The sequence below is a fragment of the Patiria miniata genome, unplaced genomic scaffold, assembly GCF_015706575.1.
Source record: "Patiria miniata isolate m_02_andy unplaced genomic scaffold, ASM1570657v1 HiC_scaffold_3, whole genome shotgun sequence".
Classification (NCBI taxonomy): domain Eukaryota; kingdom Metazoa; phylum Echinodermata; class Asteroidea; order Valvatida; family Asterinidae; genus Patiria; species Patiria miniata.
The window spans coordinates 43812214-43837365 of NW_024037069.1; the positions used below are offsets into that span (position 1 = coordinate 43812214).

The 25152-nt window shown below is 39.3% G+C and overlaps 4 protein-coding genes across 4 annotated transcripts; 3 read left to right on the top strand and 1 right to left on the bottom strand.

Annotated features, from left to right (window-relative positions):
• Positions 1-10614: 10614 nt before the first annotated feature.
• On the top strand, positions 10615-11166 carry LOC119736846 (C-type lectin domain family 4 member M-like). Its single transcript, XM_038210856.1, has one exon. The coding sequence runs from the start codon at positions 10615-10617 to the stop codon at positions 11164-11166; it is 552 nt and encodes a 183-aa protein (XP_038066784.1).
• Positions 11167-15647: 4481 nt separating this feature from the next.
• LOC119736848 (C-type lectin domain family 4 member M-like) lies at positions 15648-16184 on the top strand. The gene has a single exon (XM_038210857.1). It carries the CDS (start codon positions 15648-15650, stop codon positions 16182-16184), a length of 537 nt encoding a protein of 178 aa, XP_038066785.1.
• A 4429-nt stretch (positions 16185-20613) lies between these two features.
• On the top strand, positions 20614-22634 carry LOC119736849 (ficolin-3-like). Its single transcript, XM_038210858.1, has 3 exons — positions 20614-20889; positions 21345-21421; positions 21679-22634. The coding sequence occupies exons 1-3, from the start codon at positions 20614-20616 to the stop codon at positions 22370-22372; spliced, it is 1047 nt and encodes a 348-aa protein (XP_038066786.1). The 3' UTR covers positions 22373-22634.
• A 95-nt stretch (positions 22635-22729) lies between these two features.
• Positions 22730-24241, bottom strand: LOC119738779 (histamine N-methyltransferase A-like). The gene is made up of 2 exons (XM_038213739.1): positions 24194-24241; positions 22730-23571 (listed from the first exon to the last, which is right to left on the bottom strand). Exons 1-2 carry the CDS (start codon positions 24198-24200, stop codon positions 23204-23206), a joined length of 375 nt encoding a protein of 124 aa, XP_038069667.1. The 5' UTR covers positions 24201-24241; the 3' UTR covers positions 22730-23203.
• Positions 24242-25152: the final 911 nt, after the last annotated feature.

Below are 25152 nucleotides of genomic sequence, written 5' to 3' on the forward strand. Positions count from 1 at the left end.
AACATATCGTTACAAGGCTGCGTGATGCAGCCTATTTTGCTAACACAAATCACAACGTAAATGCATAATAGATGTTAGTCTAAGTTTTATTAGATAATATAGACAACGGGTTAAACATGCTTCGCAAAACTAGTCATTTGTTAATTTAAATTTGAAGTTATATCATAGTTATCATAGAGGAAGGAAAATTGGGATGTTTATCAATTTTATTTCTAACTTAATTACTGCAGCTTGATTTGTTGGTGCGCCTCAATAATGCATTTGGTCTGAGTTCACTGAAGCATAACTTTAAAAACAAATCTGCGTTCATATGGGCTTGTTGTTAGATATTTTTAAACAGGCCCCAGAAACGGATAGAGGCTTTTTCAATCATTTACACATCGCATCCATTTTCGTCTTCAGCTTTTAGGTCACCCAATACTTCTTTGTATAAACGAGGTGCCACGGACCCACTTACCTAGTTTTTGCAAAAAGAACTAGCTCAGAACAAGTCCAAAACGTGATTTTTGGCTTGTTTGACAGTTCCATAATATTGTTACAGGGTGGCCCCCAAAAAACCGGAACGGCGTACTTCCGCTATATACCACGAGACTCAAACAATTAACGTATACCAATGCATATAGAATTCTGCTAAAAGAAAATGAAATAATACTATTAAAGATCGCGCGATTCCAGTCCGGTATTTTTGTTCTAGAGCCGATTTTGTGCAACAAGGAGTCATTTTGTCCCGATGAATACGAAACCGTGCCAATCAGAATTGGCATAGAGCCGTTTTTGTTGTGTAATAAACTCACATCTGTGCATCATATTTCTTCTAAAAAAGATTCTCTATCCATTGATACAGGTGGTTTGAATCGCAAGGTAGTGGTATGCCGTCCTTTGTGGGGGGGGGGGGGGGGCGGGGGGTTGAACGGGCCCTTCCTGTATATGCCCACACGTGACCAGAGGTAGCCAATCAAAAGAGTCAATTTTGTTTCTTAAACTTCGAACTCAGCCAACAGTATACAATTAATTTTGGTGAAAGGGTTAAAGTTTTGGTGAAGGGGTTAAAGTTTGGGTGAAGGGGTTAAAGTTTTGGTGAAGGGGTTAAAGTTTAATTATTAGAAGTTTATGTAATTTTATCTTTAATTTATGGTTGAAGGATTTCAAAAATGGCTTTTAAACTGTGTTGGAACAATGTCATTAGAATAAATAAATTACCTGCATGCAAAATGACGCCTTGCTGCTTCATTGCACTGTTATCATGATTGTATTTAATAACTGAAAGAGTTCAAGACTCGCCTCTGATAAATAACAACTGTTTCCTGAATTCATGCTCACGCAATTCTTTTTTCCAAAAACAATCACTCTGTTGTCAAAGAATGGATATTGACAATTAAAAAATTCAAACATGAATATCCTTTTTTCAGAAAGTGGGCATATACTTACACATACATTATTCACCTTATTAGGGTGACAGATGCCGGCCCCAATTTGATGAATACGAATCACAATTCAATAATAAAAAAAAATGCCGGGAAAACATCTTTGGGTTTCTCCTTTATTGTTAATAGGCCTACCACCTCATCGCCAAAAGAAACTTGCGATTTTAAAGGCCCAGCTGATCTGTATTTAATATGCATGACTTATTATTCACGCGACTTGGTTCATCTTCGGGGTCTAATGTTAGCGATTGCTATCTTGGTACATACCTGTAAATAGGCCTCAACCCATCCGCCGAGCTCATGAATAAATTTTTTACCCTCAAACTATTCTATATCAGAGAGTTCTGAGAGCCGTAAAATTGGGGAATTGAAGAGATATGGCAATGAACGTTCCACTGGTCTGGACTTGGGGCTTCCAATTCTGAGCATTTTGGATGCAATTGGGCTCGAAAGTGGCGCTACTTGCCATGTTGTGAACGGATCGTTTTTCAAGATAACTGGTTTCCGCTTTTGGAAAAAAGGGTCGTCTTCTTTGGTTGAGAATTTCTCGAAAATTTAATGGTAAACCTGCCAAAAGTTGACAAGAAAATGAAAGATGACATGTTGATCATCATTTTTCTGAGCAGCATAAATAACTGTGAGAGTTCTGAGTATTTCAAGAAGAATGTTAAAGTATGGGCATATGGCACTGGTGTCTATGGGAATTCTAATACAGGGGTGCATCCATCTAGGCCATGAATCATAACTGCTCTGACGAAAGTTTCAAGCGCACAGCCCAAAATCACGCTGAGCATAATAGACTGACTAATTGGTTTTTTGGTTACAGCCCGATAGTCCAAAGGCTCGAAAGTCCGAAGGTTCTTTAGTCCGAAGGGTCATTAGTCCAAAGGGTCATTAGTCCGAAGGCTCGTTAGTCCGAAGGTTCGTTAGTTCGAAGGTTCAATAGTCCGAAGGTTCGATAATCCGAAAGCTCGATAATCCGAAGGGCCAATTAGTCCGAAAAAAGAATAAGGTTAATTAATCCGAAGGTTCGATAGTCCGAATAGACGATAGGGTTTGATAGTCCGAAGTGAGAATAAGGTTCGGTAGTCCGAATTGGGCAATACGGTTCGTCAGTATGACACTTCGGACTATCGGACCTTACTGTTGATTCGGACTATCAGACCTTATTGTCGATTCGAACTATCGGACCTTATTGTTGATTCGGACCATCGGACCTTATAGTCTTTTCGAACTATCGAACCTTATTGTCAATTCGAAATAATGATCCTTCGGACAATTAGACCTTATTTTCGTGTCGGACTATTGAACCTTTGGACTGACAAAAATCAATGATTTTGTTTTACAGTTTTACACAAATAACTTAAAAAAACAGTAATAACTAAAAAAAACACCCAGTCATGCCGTGCACGAAGTAATGCGTGGTGTGATTCCTGGCGTGACCCTGAGCCCATCCACTGCGATTCAGTTGATGGGGCTTAAAGAGTTACAAGCAAAAATGGCGCTGGGAAATGTCAAGGAGGAAGTTTCACAAGGGATACGGGATGGTATCAACGTATGAAGAAGTTGCAGATTATGTTAAGGAAATTAGAGTTCGGCGCGGCTCTTCAAAGTTCAATAGCCAATATTCGCAAATTCTGTCTTGCGAACTACATAAATGTAAAGAGGGCAATTTACCAGGCAGTGACTCGATCCCAAGGACACAATAACATTCCAAGGTGCATTGCTTAATTGCCAAACGTTGCGACAATACTATTGACCATTTTGTCATCGTCATGTTTTTGTAAAACAACACTCGAAAAGTAAAGCAACTAACCGTTTATCGCTTTTTACAATAAAAAACGGTAGGCCTAATTGGTTCTCTGTGTGTGACTTTATACCGTTTGACCGTTTTAAAAAAACATGTAAACCGAGAAAACAGTCAATGGTTCATTTACTCTTTTTGTTTTTGAGGAAATCCAAAACAGTAAAACGAAATAACGGTATGTACCGGGATTATGAAGTCACCTACAACATAGTACTGAACTTTTAATTTTCTTTTTGTGATATAGTCAAAATTATCTAGTCTAGAGCAGTAGATCTGGGTACAACGCCTGACATGAATGGTCCTATTCGACAAAAATGGGTCTGATCACCCCACTCTGTAACCGTGACTTCAAGGCCGTTTGCAACAGCGTTCTTCTTATTTTGAGCACCGCAGCCATAATATTGCCCCCTTGTTCATCGATTGTTTGGCAGCAATTACCCCAACTCTGTCATCATTGATCACTACTTGGAACGTCCGCTTTTGTTCATTTTCAATGCCGGTCTATCCGGTTTCATTGGTCATTCATAAATAACCTGAGACAGTTTGCCCATTCCTATTGGTCAAGAGCCCGTCACGTGGGTGGTTTAAGCCAATGACAAGGCAGGAATTAGGCTCGGGCCCTTATCGGCGACCAGGCCCCTACCCGGTTTAGACCAGACGTAACCCATCTCGAGGCTGACTTTACTGAATGCCACGGAAAGGCTGCAGGCTGTCTTCACAAGACGCAGTTGTGCATAAACATGTTTTGGTAACGCTTCTATTGTGGGTACTTACAATTGTCAGTGCTTGTCTTTATGAGGGGGAGGGGGAGTACTAGAAGGTTTCCACAATGAAACATTTTAAACAACTCCAGAAAGGAACAACAGACGATACAAATGAAACTGAAATCCAAATTAACTGAGCCTGTTTTATTGGTCAAAATCTACGGTTAACTCAGTCTTTCACTGATCACTATTACATTTACATGTAGTAGATTTCGCGAACAATGAATTTCAAACGGTCATGGCCAAAAACCTATTTGTGTTGCTCAGTCGAGCAACAGGCAATATCAAATATCTCGGTTAATTAAAGTTCTCGCAATTATTAAAACTGCTTCGTAATACTCAATGAAGCATGCCCATTTGTTTTTCCTTCTTTATTTTTCTTTAAAGGACGCTGAAAAAAATGTGACCATGGCAACAGAATCCATTGTCAGCCGTTCATTCTATATCTATGCTGGCGTCTTATAATAACAACCATTTGCGTGGCAGAAAAACTCGCGTATTTCTGCCGCAACAACCACTTTTCATTCTATTTGACGTCAATGCTGAGACACTAGCAAAATGTACATGTACGGGGAACACATCTGATCCTCTTAAAACTCTGCCACCGATGCACTAACGAATCATCATGTACTTGTTCAAAGTATTTGGTATTGTGGCAATCACTTCGGCGATCAATGCTCAATTTAGGTCAGGTTCCTGCCACTCTCGGCTCACTGTCCAATGCTCTTGCCCGCCAGAGTGGCAATTGAGGGGAAATGAGTGTTATCGCCTCACTCCTTCTCCGCATACTTGGGATGACGCCAAGACAGCTTGCCAAGACATGGGAAGCAAGATGGCCGCTCCTCGCTCGCTCGAGGAAATGACCTTCATGGTGGAATTGGCTCAAAATGTGGACAGCAACTACTCCGCCTGGATTGCTTGCAATGACATAGAAGTTGAAGGAACCTGGGAGTGTGATGGTCAGGAAGGAGGCGAGCCCTTCTTGGTATGGGATGAGGATCAGCCAGATAATCTTGGAGGTATTCAAGATTGTGCTACATTGGCTTCAAAATATAATGACAGAATGGATGACGATTTTTGCAGTGCCCCTTACTTGGCTTTCTGTGTTCGCCAAGCTGCCTGCACTCACGGCCTGACCCAACTCCGTCACTAATGCCTCTCTACCGACACACGCGGCCGCGTTCTCAGATTGACTTGCCTCCTCGACCACAACCGGGATTTTATCACCAAGGGCGTGGCCGCCTGTGGCTCAACCTGCGTCAAGGAGCCCGGATAGCGCTCCTTCAACATCAATAAATAAAAAGAAAGGAAGCAGCTGAATCCAGAACACACCTTCAAGGCAAGGATACATATAAACACAATGGCTATTTCTGCATCAACTCTGAAGAGGACATTGCGAAGACATGAACATTGGAACAATCCCAAAAATGAAGTCTACAAATTTGATTTGAACACTAACATATACGTTTCGGTACATACTTTTGTTTTCGGGAAATGTGTGATGATTAATTCGCTTTTCCGACATTAATATAAAAAAAGTGGCGACCGAGATTTTTTTCAGTTATTAAGGTGACCCACAATCGTTTTAATTAACAACTAGACAAAAATGAATTTTAATGTAAATATTAAACTAAATGACTTTAGTCTAAAGTTTTGATATTTCAAATTCTAAGTTCCTCTGTCATTTAATACCGAATATCAAAACCAGTTGTTAAGAGATCGAAACCGCCTAATCTCAACCTTTCTAACATAAATTCACTTAAATTTTCTTGATTTCAAAAATGTAAATTAATTTCTTTCGTATATGTGACCGTGAACAAGTTGTACTTGTATTTCCGCGTCTGCTTGTGAATTCGCCTGATTTTACTCAAGGGCTTGTATTAATTGTATGTGTTACAATTTAAAGTGATAGATTCAGTCTTAACAACAAAATATCAAAACTAATACTTAGTTGTCAGATCGGTGCAGTGTTACATGAAGTGCATTGTAACACTTGCGAGGACTTTTTATATAACGTTACTTAAAAAAAAAATCAAAAATGAGCCAACAGCCGGATTTTTCTTAAACATTTAATATAAATAAAAAACATGTATGAGTATTTTTTTTTATTTCCAAGTCTGTTTTAATCTAAGTCGTGAAATATTTATGCTTGTAAACATATTTCGTGGTAGTTGAAAATTAGTATTGAAGCTAATTGTATCTTTGTTTTAGCGGCAGTGCCTTGTACATTTGCAACGCTTGTGCTTTAGTGCATACTTGAAATGCTCAAACAAGTCAAAAGTAGCAAATTTGAAGTGTTTACATATTTTAAATTTTGTGAATTCCTTAAATTCTATTTCGTGTGTTTCAATTTAATCAGTGTTATAATTCACTTTTATCGTCAATTGTGAATCACGTTTGTTAAAGATTGCATTCTTTTAAGACCCCGCACCATTAACTGTACTTGTTTTCCATCTTCTAGATTTTGTTTTAAAGGAAAGGGAAATATTCAGTGTATAATTTTTTGCTCGCACTGATTTTTAAATCACATACTCAGTAAAAAAAAAATGTCAAGGTTTATATTGATAAAAACCTTTCAACCTTACATCTTTACCCAACTGTAATCTAGGGCATTGCCGTTACACATTTTAGTCATCGCAATATTGTGAATTGTTTAACTGCCCCTTAATAATGAAAATTGTACATTTGAAGCAAACTGGGTTGTGCCAACGTATTGGACAAATTCGAACAATATTTGTAAAATGTAAAATAATGACATATCAATGCGTTTACAATGTTAAATATACGTTTTGCCCAACCACTGACTCACTTTGTTGCAATATTTTCGAATGAAATAATATTTTGTGTTAGAATTACATCGCAAAAGGTTAACACATTTTCGCATTTTCTTTGTTCTGATTATTGTAACTAGGCCTATATAGCAATATAGGGAACACAAGTCGATCTATGCAAATGGGAGATGGCGTGGTCAGGTGACCTGTCATGTGACTATTATGATAGGATGTACCGTCATAAACGGAGTTGGAATATAGACGAAAGATGGAAGCACTTATTAGAAAAAATACATTAATCCAGGGGCTTGGTGAACTGGGGGGGGGGGGCGGAGTCGTGACACATCTAAAAACATTTTTTCAGTAAACATAAGAGCTTCAGTTGGCCAACGATCCGGTGGAGATTTCCTTTCTTGGGGTAATTTGCTGTCATAAATAGCGCCACCCTGTTGTGCAATGTTGCCCAGTATTATGGCATTGAAGAGCGCCCCACACGGCACATAATGTCCAGTTGCCCTACCCCGGCGACCCGAGTGAACGTAGCAAGCAGGCACACCTTGGCGCTTCAACGATTAAGAACGAACACTAAAATATTCTTTAAATTCTGCTCCCGCCCATTACAACTGTGATTAATTAAAACTGTGATAGTAGTGCATCTATCACTTTTTTATATAAAAGATGCTTTTAACACAATACACGATAAATATAAGGCCTAAAGTCTCACCTAATTCTCATTATTTTTCATTTTCTGAAATAAATAAATGCTTTATAATTAAAGGTAAATATTTACCCATAAAGGTATCTGTGGACAGAGGGCGGTCGACGACGTCACCACAATCGCGTAATGTGAAACGATTCACCCGAAATAGTCATTTCTGTCACTGAAAGAGGGCGTAAGACATCGTACCTAAATTCATCTTGAAAAGAACACAAAAACAACTACTTCCAGCAATTTCAGCTGTCAGTTGTTCCTTCGGTAACACATTTGGCCTGCAATCTTATCTTTTTCATATCGGGGGAGATGCTAAAGATTCCAATTACAAATGGACCTTTTTATATGAGCAGGATAGGAACAATAGGCGATGATATTTGACACGAATTTCACATCAATTGTGCTTCACGGAAAGGCTGCTGTCTTCGCAAGATGAGTTGTGAATAAAAACGTTTGGGTATTTACGCTCATATTGTGGCCTACAATTAACGTTTGGATATTTACGCTCATATTTTGGCCTACAATTAACGTTTGGGTATTTACGCTCATATTGTGGCCTAAAATTAACGTTTGAGTATTTACGCTCATATAGGCGATGATATTCGACACGAATTTCACATCAATTGTGCTTCACTAAGTAGTGGTATACAACGGATTAAGTCTGCTGTCTTCGCAAGAAGCTGTCAGTTGTGGAAAAAAAAAAACATTTGGGTATTTACGATCATATTGTGGCCTACAATTAACGTTTGGGTATTTACGCTCATAGTGTGGCCTACAATTAACGTTTGGGTATTTACGCTCATAGTGTGGCCTACAATTAACGTTTGGGTATTTACGCTCATAGTGTGGCCTACAATTAACGTTTGGGTATACTTACGCTCATATTGTGGCCTACAATTAACGTTGGGGTATTTACGCACATAGTGTGGCCTACAATTAACGTTTGGGTATACTTGCGCTTATATTGTGGCCTACAATTTTCATTTCTTATTCTTTGCCATCCGGGATGGGGTGTATGGGGGTTTTAAAGGTCCAAACAAGGGTCTTTTTACAAGCAAGAAAGGGACTACAGGCGGCGATATTCAAAAGGAATAGCAAATTAATAGTGTATGTTTATAAGTTCATTATGTTATAGAGAATAGACACGGAACTGTAGATTCGTGCTAAGAATGGACGAGGCAAAGCCGAGTCCATTCTAGCACGAATCTACAGTTCCGTGTCTATTCTTTGACTTAACCTATTTCTTAAAACAACAATAGTTTATGCGAATAACATCCCTGGTTTACCACATTTGTGAATAAGTGTAGATTCGTACAATCTAGTCAACTTTGCCTGGCCCTGCGCTTGCATCTTAACAAAATCCTATTGTTAACCCTTCGGATGGGTGCACATCTTTTGTTCCATTCATCAATTACAGTACATTTTTTGTCTGCATGGTAAGTCACACACACATTCACGATCAGAAGTGTTTAGTGCGAACACACTGTCTTTCCTTACTCCCAAAGCCAAATGGAGTTCGCGCTTGTATGTTACAGCTAGGGGATAATACCGGAAAATACTTTGATGCTGTCTTTACGGGATTGATGGGAGGTGTTTAAACACCAAGCACAAGAAAAAGTTGGCAAGCAACTCATTTGTGCATAGAGCTTTTTAATTGTGGAACCACATGTCATTGGCCATCCAATCGAGAACCACATTTCTTTACCTTAATATAATGATATTTATGGAGTAGGCTACACATTGGAATATGCCCATCTCACTCACCACAGGAAATAATTTTTCTTGGAAAATACATGACATTGGATTGTATTCTGAGACGTTTATGATTGGGGAAGTTTCATTTGATTTCGTTAATTTGTCCATTCTATTTGACAGATGAGTACATATTCTTTAACCGAGGGGTATCCACTGATTGTTTTTTATAATGCAAATTTAAAGACAAAAAACCCTAAATTTAGCACTAGGAAAATTTCAGCATTAACATATAGATAATAATATAAAAATATAAAATAAGACTTAAAATAAAACAAAGGGAACTGCAAATAACATAAAGCGCAATATTTTACACTGCGCTTTAGGTTAAAATTTATAATCGCCACCGTTTATTATATCAAAAATATTAGCATGGCAAATTAAAAATCAAACGAGAACATTTTGTGTAAAAATTGAAAAAACTAAAGCAGTAGGGTATCTATTAAAATCAGGTACACGTCAAATTCTTTCGGAAAAAAACAACAAAATTCGTACAATTTTTAAAAACCATTAACATTTCTTTTCCTTTTCATTATAATGGACTGAAACTAAAAAAAAGAAGAAATTTTTAGTGCCGGAATTATACATAGAATTATACAGTGCCGGAATATACATGGAATTGTTCACAGCAAAAACTGTGGATTCTTAAAATAATCTACAGTTAGGTGTAGATTCTCAAAATAATCTACAGTAAAGTGTAGATTCGTGAAAATAATCTACACTTTTAACAATTGTGTGACGTCACCGAAATAGGTTAAGTACGGTTAACTCGATCTCTTAAAGTTTGGAACGTAAAGGTTTGATTAACAATTTATTAAGGTTATCTCGCTACGTAGCAGTAAAATGTCGCTAACACTTTAATAATGTCACAAGGTCGTGGCCAAACCCATATTTTGCTCAATCAGCAACAGGTAATGTCAAATACCTGATTAATTTCACTGGAGACTGTTATGAATTTGCAGAGAAAAACGTCTCTCTCGTGTCTCTATCGTTTGTTTTCCTCAGGCGCAAAACAGTGCTATTAAAAGACGGCAATGGATTTTGTTGCCATGGTCACACTAGTAGAGTGTCCTTCAAAAATATTTGTTTAATGAGTACGTGACTAGCCTTTAAAATGGCAGACGTCGTTATGGCGTTCTGAGTTGAATTATGGATTTTCTACGCTCTCACTACACGACAATAGAGCACTGTTACTATGGTAACCTGCTGTATGTGCTGTTGACAACACTCTGAACAATTGCTCTGATTACTTTGCCACGGCTCATCAGAGTCATCATTTCGAGAGTTTGGTTGACCCTATGCATAGCATATTATAATAGCCCTGCTTTCAAAGATACAGAAACCTTCAATAGTTCTTAGCAACTTCTTCGGTTCCTCATTCATCATGGCGTTCTGGTCCGAATTTATCGTCATCGTTGCTATCATTTCATCTATCAAGGCTGTATTTGGCTCAGGGCTCTGCCCATCTCGGCTCTCTGTCAAATGCCACTCTCGGCTTATTGTCGAGTGCTTTTGCCCGCCAGAGTGGCAATTATGGGAGAAAGCGTGCTATCGCCTCACTGAAACACCAGCTACTTGGGACGACAGCCATTTGGATTGCCGAGCCATGGGGGAAAAGATGACCGCTCCTCGCTCGCAGGAGGAATTGAATTTCATGGCGGACTTGGCGCGAAAAGTGGACAAAAGTGACTACTATGCCTTCATTGCTTGCAATGACGCAGAAGTTGAAGGAACTTGGGAGTGTGATGGTCAGGAAAAAAGCGAGCCCTTCTTGGCATGGAATGGTGGAGAACTAATGAGTGAAAACGATGAAGATTGCGCTCTTATTAGCTCAGCCAATGGCGGGATGATTGACGGTCAGTGCAGTGATCCAGACAGGGCCTTTTGCGTTCATCAGGCGGTTTGCACTCACGGCCTAGTCCAACTCCCTCACTAGTGCCTCTCTACCGACACCCACGGCCTCAGTCTCACCCAACCTGTCTCCTCGACCATAACATCCCTGATTTTCTCATCGAGGGCGTGGCCGATCGTGGCTTGACCTGCGCCAAGAGCCGAATCTCGCTCCTTCAGCATTGAAAAACTAACAAGGCAAACATTCAAGACAAGGATACATGTAAAAACACTGGTTATTTCTGTCTCCGCTCTGCAGATAGCATCGGCTAGTCATCAAAATCGTAACCATCTCAAAAATTTAGTCTACACACTTGATCTACCGATACATGGCTTTTGTATTCTGGAATTGTGTGATGATTAATTCGCTTTTCCTGCAAATAAGAAAAAAAGGCGACCGATATTTTGTTCATGTAAGAGGTAAGCCACATCGATTTAATTACCAATAAGACAAGATTTCAAATGAAATTGGAAAAAAAAGTACGAAATGACTCTTTTTTTGAAAATTAGTCTAATGTTTTTTCTTATTTAGAAATGTGGTGTTTAAAATGCTAAGCGTCTGTGTCATAACATCAATAGCAGTTCTGAGGCTATTGGAACCGCGTATTCTCAACTTTTAGAACATGGATTCATTTTCCCCCATTATTTCGTGATATAAATACGTAGATGTGTCTTTGAATAAAGTGTACTTGTGTTTCCTGTCTGCTTGTACATTCGCATGAAATTTTATTAAGAGTTTGTTTTGGTTCTATTCGTTAAATTTTAAAATACTCGTTTCAATTTTAGCAACAAAATATGAAAAACAATGCTTAAGAGTCATATCGGTGAAGTGCTACACGAAGTGCATTGTAACTCTTCGGAGGCCAATCCAACATGTTTGGTTATTTATGACAAACTTTTCATAAACAAAATGTCCATTTGATGACCGATTTTTATTGAAAATATAATTATTTAAAAGTTTCTGAACAACCAATTTTGGAACCAAGTCGGTTTCAATTTAAATTGTGAAATACATGTACTTGTGATTGTAATTATAATTCGTGATAGTTAAAAATAGGTATTGAAGCTAAGGCCAAAAAAAAATAGTCGGTCTCTGGTCAGACCGAAGTTCCGGAATTGATGCGGCGACGCGGTTTTTTTTTTAAGCTTGAATTGACAGACACGTGGGTACTATTTTGCTTTTGGTGTCCTCATTACACAGTGGTGTCCTCCATAATTTGCCTTGGTGCCCTTTATCATTTGCCTTGGTGCAATTTCCCCATTCCTTGGTGCTCCTCGGTACAAAAATTTGCGGCAATAGAGGGCGCTGTTGTAGCTTCTGTGTTAATTTGAAGGGAAAAAAAGATCGACGCGCTTGATCAAAATCGAGCACGCGCTGACCAGAGACCGAGTATTTTTATTTTGGGCCTAATTGTGTCTTTTTAAGCGGAAGTGCCTTGTAATTATTTGTAATGCTCATGTTTTAGTGCATGCTTAAAATGCTAAAACAAGTCAAATTAGTTGGGAAAAAGCGCGTCTGCATTACCATCGATGTAATCACAAATGTAAAACGGTGTTAATTCTGTCAATAAATCAATGTCATCATTCGCTTTTATCGTCAATTTGAGTCACGTTTGTTACAGATTGCATTTGCTTTTAGAAATCCGCTCCCTCTGCTACTTGGTTTGCAATGCTAGATTTGAAATTACAGGACAGGGAACATTTCGGTGTATTTTGGGCAGCACAATAAACGATTCCAAAATCGCCTTTTCAGTAAAATATTATGGATTATGCTGACAAATGGTATCAACCTTACAGCAATAGTCCACTACACATTGTAGTCATCTCAGTACTATTACATTTGTTACTGAAGATTCGAAGTCTGTTTCAATTTATATTTGTGATTGTAAATATAGTTCGTGATAATTGCAAATAATTTTTGAAGCTTATTGTTTCTGTTTTTGTAGCGGCCGTGCCTTGTACATTTGCAATGCCCAAGTTTTAGTGAACTACTTAAAATGCTGAAACAAGTCAAAATAGTAAGGAAAAGTGCCTTAACATCTATGTTCGTGTGTGATCATGCATTTTAAATATTATGTATTTAATGTCTTTTGTCAGGTTTGACTGCTTGAAAGAAATTAGTGTTATAATGCTGTTTTATCTTAAATTTAGAATCACGTTTGTTAAAGATTGGATTCGCTTTTAATGACCCGCACTCTTTGCTACTTGGTTACCATCTGTTAGAAAAATGGAAATTTCAAAGCATTTTTGGCAGCACGATCAACGAGTTCATGATATTATGCCGAAACAAATTTTAATCTTACATAAATTACCGGGGCGTTTTCTTGGTCAATGCCGCTACATGTTTCAGTCAGGTCTATGTTATTTTGTATACCCCTGCGTTTTAAAAACAAAATGTAATTTAGAAGCCATTTAGAATATTCTCAACATATTGAAGAAGTTCGAACTAAATTTGTAAAATTTAAAATCATGACACAATACGACCACATTATTGAGCAATATTATTTTTCCCAATAAAATCATGATTTGTGTCAGTTAAAGGAAACAACTCACACATGTTTTTTTTCCATTAGGATTATTGTAACTTTATAGCAATTCTAGTGTCTTATGTCAGGTGATATGTCAGGTGACAGTGATTGGATGTACCGTCTTGCAAGGTGATGGAACTAAGAAAGATGGAAGCCCTTAATAAAAAAAAAATCTTCCAGGGGCGTGGCAAACAGGAGGGGGGGGCGATGACACACCCATTTTTTCCTCAGTCAACATTTTTGAGCTTCACTCAGCAACAAGGGCGGATCCAGAACACAATTTTTTTTTGGGGGGGGGCCAAAAAAAATTTGTGTCTCTGAAATAGTGGGTCAAAAAATTACGGCGTGGGGTTCGGGGCCCGCTTAAGGGGCCCGAAATTTTTTTGGATTCTCGATGCTCTGTGGTGCGATCTGAGGCAATTTCTGACCACTTTAGCCAATGTTTTTTGAGGAAAAGATGGTGGTGTACTCATTGCTTGCCTTTATTGCGACGTCACATAAAGAAACAACAATTGGTTTCGGTTTTTTCGGGGGGGGGGCATGGCCCCCTTTGGCCCCCCCCCCCCCCGGATCCGCCCTTGCTCAGCAAACGATCAGCCGGCAAACGAGTAATATCGCATTGAAGAGCGCCCCATACGTCACATGATGTCCAGCCCTCCCAACCCGCCCTCTTGACTCGAGTCAACATCAACTTTTAAGAACGGGTAGTAATTTTTACGTCCCCACAACAATGGCCTTAAGCTCTAGTCCACAACCGCGATTTAAATATAGAAGTTGATTTTAACACAATAACTTTTGAAAGATATTTCTCATATTTATTTAACCTGACTGAACACCACCGAAAGCCTTTATTACAGCTGTCAGGATTGACTTCTGCACTTTCCAGTAATAGGTATGACTTTCTTGTCAACTGAAAGTTTTGTCTTTATCTATCTCGAGCCTTTCCCCAATAAGGTGTAGAGATTTAAGGATTTCACTGCAAGATTTGTTTTGCTAGACCCTTTGTGGGAAAGGAACAACAGGCCGCTAATTATGTCTGGATATTACGCAACCACGCCACATCATTCCCTCCTTCTATACTTCTTGATCCTTTCCAATCAACTCATTTGTTCCCTTATCTGTTTGATCTTCACCCACACTGGTCCGCTCTCACTAATCCCTCTGTTGCGTTTCGCCTTCCAACCCTGCATGCCTGTGTGCCCCCTACATGTTTGTGTCTTGTCCCTCTGTCGTTTGCCTCTGAAGAAAGCCTTGCTAATAAAGTCTGACACATCAGGCCATTTCTCAACGAATTAACTCAATCTTTAATATTAAATGAAGAGTGATGGTCCAGTATCAAATTTTAATGAAACTGTCGCCAAGCGAAGAGGCAAATATCCGTTCGCCAAGATTATATAGACTTAACTATATGTCATAATAGGTCATAGCCAAGCCCCTATTTGTGTTGTCAATCACTCAGCAGGCAATACCACATGCCTCGTAAAAGGCCTATCACACACTCATTAAAACTGTCAACATAATTCCGGATGAATTGTCAAGTGACGTTTCTAGATTATTCCAAAGATGGATGGGAACTGGGATGATGAAGCCCGACGTATAAAAGGGGGTAGCCAAGGCGTTGCAGTCAACGCTTTAAAGCAGGAAAGGCCGGAGTCAGAGAATCAAGATTTGCATTACTGAGTGATGCAGGGAAATTTAATCCCGCTATATTAACATCAAATTGTAGGGGGAAGGAGTAAAGCGACCCCTCCCATCCCCTTGAATGTACCCTCTCGTAAAGACCAGTTCCCCCTTTCCCTTAATTTGTTTGTAGAATGTGACCATAGCAACTAAATACTATCTACACATGTTTTTTTGTCAGAGAAAACTCGCATATTTTCGGCCTAGCCAGCCAGTTTTCACTCCATTCGACTTCAGTGATAAGAAAGCGAAAGGTTGTCTAAATCAGAACACATCTGATCATCTTCAAACTCTGCTACCGTAGTACCAACGAAACATCATGTACTTGATCCGAGTTTTCGGCATTGTGGCAATCACCACAGCGATCAATGCTGAATTTCGGTCAGGTTCCTGCCACTCTCGCCTCAGTATCCTGTGCTCCTGTCCACCAGAGTGGCAATTACATGTATGGGGAAAGGAGTGCTATCGCCTCACTCCATCATCGCATTCTTGGGATGACGCCAAGACAACTTGCCAAGACATGGGAGGCAAGATGGCCGCTCCTCGCTCGCTCGAGGAAATGAACTTCATGGTGGAATTGGCAAAAAAGGCGAACACTTTATACAGGGCCTGGATTGCTTGCAATGACAAAGACGTTGAAGGAACCTGGGAGTGTGACGGTCAAGAAGGAAGCGAGCCATTCTTGGTATGGGATAATGGAGAACCAAATAGTTTCGGTAATGTCGAGCAAGATTGTGTTAGAATGGCAGCAAGCTCTAATGACAGAATGGACGATGAATTGTGTGATAACGATCAACTGGCCTTTTGTGTTCGTGAAGCTGCCTGCACTTACAGCTTAACACAACTCGGTCACTAATGCCTCTCTACCGACACCCATGGCCACTTTCTCAACTCAACCTGCCTTATTGACCATAACACCCGGGAGTTAATCACCGAAGGCGCGGCCGCTCGTGGCTCCACCTGCGTCAATATCGAGAAAACTGAAGAAGGGAATATCAGCTGAAAGATATATCAGCTGAATAAAAAGAAAAACTTTCTGATACAGAAACAAACATTTATTTCTCTCTTCTCCGAAGAGTGCATCAGCTAGTCACGAACAATGAGACGATCTCGGAGATCAATGGTCTCTAAACTGAAACTTGGCTGACAATTTCAGCCATTCGGAAATTTAGCCAAGATGACAAACTTTCAGGACAAGGTTTCAAGCTTTAGAGCACTGATTATTTGTCTTTTATTATGAGTGCACCGGATTGTCATGAATACTGGAACAATCTCGGAAATTTAGTCAACAAACTTGACCAATTTATATGTATAACAATTAAAGTTGTTCGGAAATATGGGTAATTAACCACCAAGTTGTTTTTTCCACTCTTTAGCAACATTGGCCAATCAAGCAAGGTAAGCAATGATCATTCCTATCAAAATTGTGAAGGGTTGAACTAAAAAGGAGCAATACTGATTCCAATTTGAAGCACAATTAACACATGGAGTTTCTGTGTTCATATGTACCACTAATGAATACCATTTTGCGAAATCGTGGAACCTGCGCAATCGCTTATTTAGGAGCAATTTTTACTTTAAATTGACTTGATTTCGTAAGTGTATAAAACTTGTATTGGTTGGATGTGACTGTGAATGGATTGCGTTATTTTTCCGCGTCAGCTTGTCAATTCGCATGAAATTCATCAGCAGTTTGTAAAGGTTTGCTACAACTTAGAAAGCGTAAAAAATCATCAACAATAATTGTTTGTTATTACAAGCTAAAATGGTAAAATTGATTAATTACATCAGAAAAGACTGATAAACTTTTTGGTTATTGAATTATATACGTTACTTATCACATTATTTTCCTCAATGACCAATATTAATCGAATTATTTCATTATTTGCAAGCGTAACACTTCAAAAGTGTTCAAAAAGAAGTTAGTTTTACTTTGTTGCAATTTGATAAATATTTATGATTGTATGTACAACTTTTTTGATTATTGAGAACAAATATCGAAACTAAGTGTATCGTTTTTCAGCGGCAGTGCATTGCAATTTCGCAATTTAATGCCCAAGTTTTTGTGAATAATTAATGCAATGTAAAAATAATTTGTCAAAATTGTGACGAAACGTGTTTTAAGATATCGTCGGTTTGAAATATTGTAAACAAGTTATTCGATTTCCTGTAGTACTCAGTTAAATGTTTTAAATTCATGAGTGTTTGATATATTTTGGCGTCAATTTTGAATCACTTAATGATATTCATTCGCTGTTATTACTTTTAAAACAAAACAAATTCAGGTGGTGAAAAAGAAACCCAAAGCGCACTCTTTTCATACAACTGTTAAAAACAATTCACCGAGAATATTGATACATATTTGACAAGTGCGTGCATATCATTAGCTTTTTAACAACGGCAACGTCATTCCAATGGAAAAAAAATATATGTAATGAAATGTAGCCAATTCAAAGCGTGCTGCTTTTTTCATTGAGGACACTGATGTTTAAATGTCGCATTGAGAACAGGGACCGAAACTTGCATCCGTGAATATTTACAACCAAATGGACGGCGAAAGAGAACTGTAAACATCTACGAAGTTAAAGAAAAACAGTCGATTTCAGGACTACCATTTCTTCTGAAAAGAGAAATGACATTTCTGTTGCAAAAATATAATAATAAAAAGGTCAGATCACCTGAAATAACTATCTTGCAAATTCATTATTATTCCAAAAAAGTAACGATTCAGACCGTGAACAAAATGAAATATCGGCCCTGTATAATTGACCAAAACTTGGAATCCACTCTTTTTTTACTCCATTCCATTCGGGTCCCTAAGTAACACCCAAATGGACTTGAGTGCGCACTACGCGCGGATTTTTTTTTTTTTTTTTTACAGAAAGGAGTAATTTTTGTTTTCACGAAGTAACACTCGTGTACACCATGTCATGCCTAGTGTGGACATTCCTTTGTTTTCGTGTAGTTAAGAAAAACCAGTGATTTTTTTTCATTTTTCTCATATTGTGAAAACTCTTTCAACCCAATTTTTTTCTATGATTCCCTTAAGTGTTTCTCTTTATTTTGCCACAAATAAACTTAACCCAAAAATGCCTTTTAACCTGTTTTCCAAAGAGGGGAAAACCCTGTGTGGACGTGGGCAAGTCCACACAGCGTATCTGAAAACTGGTTTATGTGGACATCCTTTGCTCGGACTTCGGAAGTCCACACAGTGAATGTAATGACTGTCCACTCATTGTGCGCTGACTCGGTTATTTTCGTTTTCACGAAGTAACACTCATCTTTATTTCACCAGTTTGAAGGCTTTTTATTAACATGTTCTGTAATCCTACAAGAATACGGATTGATTACATTTCTGTCAAACGTTTTTATCCAAATAGTAATTCCGTAACAGTATTGTAACTTTGTGATTACGAAAATCGTTCGCACCAGTGTCCGACGAGCGCGCGCACACTTGCGTGTTTAATACTTCGTGAAACCAAAATTGGTCGTTAAGCTGTTTTCACGAAGTAACACTGAAGTAAACGTGGGTGTTACTTCGTGGTGTCGGTGACGATGTATATATTTATGAATATACGTTCTGCACCTTTAGCCTTCTCTATGTTTCGTGTGTAAATTATCACCAAGCATACGATTTAGGTTGTCTGAATTGTAAATATTTCAATATTGACCTTTCAATTTTTTTGAAATTTTGAATAGTTAAATTTTGTTTTCTTTATCACTGATTTCTTTAATTGATTTTAACTTGTATTATTTTCCCACTTAAAAACATAATTAATAGAAATTGATGAGGTAATTTAACAGCTTATTGCACACTCAGTTGTAGATTGAATGAATATCGTTGCTGTATAACTAATATTCGGAATTGTAAATAAATTATCGTTCGCCCTCACACCTCCCTGAACAGTTGTTATTATTTTCGCCTACAACAATCTTATCCTAAACGTCTCCCTCTTAAAAAAAAGGTAAACAAAAGAAAGTTTTAGCCCAGAAACAGGCATTTCAAAGCTTTTCACATTATCCCCTCTCTCCCCCCCCCCCACCCCCAACCCCATCCCCAAGCAAGCCAAACTTACTCCTTCCTACAATATAGGAAGGAGTATAGGCTCTGGGTCCGCCAAGTTCATGCAAAGGCAAAGTAGTAAACGTTCTTTAGGTTGTGTCTGACATTACTGTTCTCGTATGACGACGGCATCAACACCATTGAAGATTACTTCCCCTGACAGCCCCGTCTTGGAACAAGCCTCACTCCCCAAGAACCGAAGCACATCATCTCGATACTCAGCCGGGGCGCTCTGGGCAAAGTTGACCGTATGAGTCAGGAAATCAAGAAGGATGTTGCCGTCTTGAGAGAGTTGCTTAAGGGCAAAATATCGCAATGGATGCTGATAGTCTAAATCACCACTGTTGGTATGCTTATCAAGTGTTATTTCGTTTAAATTAGAATTTCGAACTAGTATGATCATCAGTATGACGTAAAGTTAAAACAAGTTTGTGGATCCACTCGGATGCTACCTTTCAAATAATAAATTGAGGTGTTTTTTTTTTAAAGCCATCCTTTTTTTAGCATTTCCATACAAAAAGAAGTACAATGTATTGGTTTATTAATATCGCCACCAATTTTCCTCTTCTGTAATCTTTTTAAAAAGCGTATGAAAAAAGCTCTGTGCATCTCGTGCGTTGCACTGTTTCCTATCATTTCTCTTCTCTTGGGTGTTTTAATACTGTGGGCTCGGGCAAATAGCGGTAGATTCTTAGCACGAATTAGTTTCGCTCTGGATGCTTCTTTCCTGATATGACTTTTTGCATATGATTTGAAAATTTCTCGTCGCATGTCTGCTGCTCGTTTCTCCTTGTAATATGCCTCGTGCTTTTCATTATTAAAGAAAATTTTTCTCCAAGACAATATGAAACAAACTAACAAACTCTGCAGTTATTGCGAATTATTGCCGGATGGTAAATTTGGCAAATTGTCAGCGTTATTGCATACTGTTCTCTTTTTGGTGCCTGACAATCATTTCGTGATTTACATTGAAGCTCTGTGATAATGATACACGGAACGGTGCACAGGTTGCACTACGCCAGTACTGATTGCCTTAGAGATATAGACCAGATATCACTCCTTGTCTGACAGTCGATGGAGAAACGTTAAAACAATTTTCTCTCTGAGATTTAAAAGAATTCGCGCCTTATCAGCTTGAAAGCCCTTGCCAACATCCAAAATGGCCACCGTTATGCGTGAATTGTTACGGTATTCGATTTCCATCATTGTTCCCATTGCATTCATGGGGATGTTGGCGTATGCTCACCCAAGTTTCGGTAGTCAACAGATGTGTGGGTTTGTCGATTATGCTTTGGCTACTCCAAGTTTGAATCAATCCATCGCAAAGACGCAGAAACTATGCTTCAATCTGTGTGTTGATCAACCCAACTGCACGTCTACTAACTACTTCTTGAAGACACGCTTGTGTGCTCTCAACAATGTCTCACACCTCGACTTGGACGGCACTCAGGGACTGAAGATGGCATCTGGCAGTTTCTTCGCTTTCCCTGAACCAACTGTAAGTACCTTTATCAATTGTTTCAACTCAAAGAATTATGATGTTGAATGGAAATGATTTCTGTGGTCGCATAAATTGACTTTAAAGGAAATTGCAGGGGAAATTCCGCTCATCTGGTTTTCATGCACCTTACTATGTTTTGCAAAACAAAATACATATGATTATGGAAATTTTTATTAGCATAAGACTGAAATATTGAATGTTCTCCCTTTTGCTACTACAAAGGAAGTGGAAAGTCATAGTAACATGGCAAAAAAGGTGTTTAAATATATTGAAGTCATATCGCATGTTTCCTTTAACACTGTCTTTTGGAACTCATGCAGGCCCTACAAATATGCAGTAACGGTGTTTTTGCAATTTATACGGCGGAGTTGTTTCTCAGTCTGGAGCAAGATTATTTTTGAGGGGACAAAATACCAGCACGTGCGAATAATGTTTGTTTCTACTCCATTTAGGTGGACTGCAGCATTATGCCTACTACATCAGCAACACAAACAAACCTGGACGTCGGCAGTGCACTGAACAAGCCGAGGTAGGCATGTTATTTTTGTATGTTCACGTTGTGATGTGGGAGAAATATCTAAAGATTTCAGTATCATCTGATTGCTTTCTAAATTTTACAATTTGTGGAATTTCTTCATTTCATCACATTGATAACGGTTACACAATTTTTTAAGAGAAATTCTGCTTGATGTTATCTTACAACTGTAAAACCTTTTTACGGGTATGTATAAAGCCTTACAAAGACTATTTTCCCAAATATTATGTTTTTGCAGTCTTTCAAATCAGCATAATTAAAAAACAACAACAGGCTTACACAGTTTCCTCGATTTTGTTTCATCACAACAGTTGCAAGGAGTTACTGGAGGCAGGCCATGTTGTGAGTGGTATCTACATAATCTCTCCTGCTGGATTCGGCCATGGTCTCCGGGTCTACTGCGATATGGAGACTGACGGCGGAGGATGGATCGTCATTCAGAGGCGTCAAGATGGCAGCGTTGACTTCTACCGCGACTGGGCTGACTACCAGGTAGGCTTCGGCAACTTGTCTGGCGAGTTCTGGATCGGGAATGACATCTTGCGCAATCTAACTGAGAAGGGAACTTGGCAACTACGGGTCAATTTAGAGGACTGGAACAATGAGAGAGTCTACGCAGAATATGGAGAATTTCAAATCTCTGGAGACAACTATCAGCTGACGGTCGGCTCATACAACGACAGCAGCACGGCAGGAGACTCACTGACGAGCAAGCACAATGGCAAGTTGTTCTCAACCAAAGACAGGGACAATGACAATTCACCGATCGGTAGCTGTGCCAAAGACGACCATGGGGCATGGTGGTATGACTGGTGTTACCAGTCGAATCTTAATGGCAAATACTATGCCCTTGCTCTAGTAGATTATCAAAGCATAAGGTGGGACACTTGGAAGGAACCTCATAAGGTCAAGATATGCAGCATGAAAATACGATCACCAAGCTAAATAATATATGTAAGAACGATCTTATATCAAATTAATATAAAAAGCTATCAATATAATGTCTCTAATCGCGATTTGCATCGCACTCAAGTTTGGAATTTTGCAAAATTTGACAAACCACACATTTAAATTAACATGGGGCATGTGAATAGATGACGGTTGCATGTACATGTATATGTTTATGGGAATCAAATCTTAAATGTTCTGCACCTTCAGCCTCTTGGTGTATATAATCCGTGTGAATTATTACCAAGAATTTAAATTGTCATTTGTGCACATTTATGTTTCAATATTCTCCTTTCAATTTTTGAAATTTTTAATTTCGATAATTATTTTTTTTACCTTTATTATGGTATCATCTATAGTTGCTTTGAACTTTTATTAATATTTTCCACTTGAAAAAGTAATGCCATTCATTTAATGGAAGATGGTGATGCAATTTAACAGCTTATTACACACTCAGTTGTTGATTAAATGGATCTTGTTGCACTGTAACCGAGATTCGGAATTGTAAATAAAAATTATCGTTCATCCTCACTTCTCCCTGACATGGTTGTTATCATTCTCACCTCAAAACAATCTTATCTTAACTTCTTCCTCTTGAAAAAAAGTAAATAGAAGAAAGTTACAGCCAGAGCACCGACGTGTCTTCAATGCGTTTCACAGCTATTAACCCCACCCATCCGCCTCCCCCTCCCCCCCCCCCAAAAAAAAAGCAAGCAAAAAGAAGTAACTCCTTCCTAAAATGCAGGAAGGAGTATAGGCTCTGGATCCGCTTCAGGCACTCATGCAGGGGCAAAGTAGTAATATTCTTTAGGTTGTGTCTATCTGGCATCACTGTTTTCGTATGATAACAGCGGCATCAAAACCATTAAAGAGTACTTCCCCTGCCGGTCCCGTCTTTGAACAAGCCTCACTCCCCAAGAACCGAAGCACATCATCTCGATTCTCGGCCGGGGCGTTCTGGGCAAAGTTGACCGTATGAGTCAGGAAATCAAGAAGGATGTTGCCGTCTTGAGTGAGTTGCTGAGGAGGATGGAAGCAGGACGAGATATCGCACTGGATGCTGATGGTCTGTATCTCCGCTATGGGTATGTTCTGGTTCCTACAGGCATGCTCGACGTCGGTGGACGTGAAGAAGTCTATTGTCATGCCTAAGGTTTGGCGGAGGTGCTGCCATAATCTTCCAAAGCCCCCTTCACCTGGATGAAATGTTCATGAAAAGAGCAAAGTTAACTGTCTTTACAATAAGCAACTTGTTAAAAAGATTTAGAATGCAATGGTTCCGAAATGAGGTATCAAGGTTGGGGTCACGTTCTCAAACAAATGTTCGAAACGTAGCTCTTCGGTGGGCTCATGCAAACGTTTTACAAAATAAAGAAAAAAGAGCTTCGTTGTGGCATTGAACCAACGATGGGATGTAGAGGATGATGTAAGAAAGTAAAAACATCGAAACCCGCATGTGTATAGACACTAATCATTGACAGGGTGTCTTTGAGAGTTTAAGTTCAACCTCAACCATAAATCCAACAATAATAGGACACCTTCCCATTTGTTTTTATCAATTCCAACGTTACGAAAGAAAGTGTAATGATATCTTATTAATGATTCAGAGAAAATGATCAAAAACTCATAGTCTGTAATCTCCTAGACCATTACTAGATGATAGTTTTGTAAAAGACATTTTCAGGTTTATTCACTGAGTTCGTAAAAGCGCTGTCACGGCTATACTACATGTATAAGGCTGAAATTTACCCATTACAGACGAGATTCCGTATATAGTGTGCACCGTAAAGGAGAAAATCCTTCCACTGCTGTCATTACCTGCCATCAACGATACGACTAGAATTCCCCCGCAGTGCAGTTTCTCGTAGAAATTTAGCGTGTGAACGGGATTATTATGAGGCGATCACCTTCTACCGAAGCCTACCGGTATAACGTGGTCTGTCAATCATAATCGTCATGCATCTCTGTGTCGAGTAAACAGCAGTGGCGTGGCCGGGGGAGGGGTGGCGGCGGGGGCACGTCCCCCCGCTTCTCCCCACTACATATTCCCAGTGCCCAAACACCCCCCCCCCCCCCCAAGAAAAAGAAATTGCCGCCTGCTAAGGAATTTTTAAAGTATCGTTTTTAGCTTATGAAACAAAAGCGGAGTGAAGTTGACTATTTTTTACTCGATTGTACTCCCCTTATTTCCCTTGACCCTACGGCTTTATTATGAAATGTGAATAAACTGGTAAGTAAACAGAGAGCACTCTACCGTCTTAAGAGATCAAGGTCCCCCCCCCCCCCGCCCGCCGCGCCGAACATCCCCCCCCCCCCCCCCCCCCCCCCGCTTTTTGAGTTTGCAGCTCCTGGACATTTGGGGAAAATTTGGTTTCAGGTCCGCCCTAGGTGCCACCCCATATTATGCTGATGCCCCCCTCCCCACTTGACAAAATCCTGGCTGCGCCACTTTTAACAGATTTGAATCATGTTATTTTGAGTACTTAATAATTAGGACGTCATTCCATGTAGAGTATCACTTCACAGTTGAAGTGAACGACGATTGGGTTATGTATTTTGAGCTGGTAGCCTATGGGCTGAGGAAACCAAGGACCTATAGCCATATACCAATGGCCCATGGGAGCCTATGGGCTAAGGAAAGCAAGTACCTACAGCCATATACCAATGGCCCATGGGAGCCTATGGGCTAAGGAAACCAAGGACCTACAGCCATATACCAATGGCCCATGGGAGCCTATGGGCTGAGGAAAGCAAGTACCTATAGCCATATACCAATG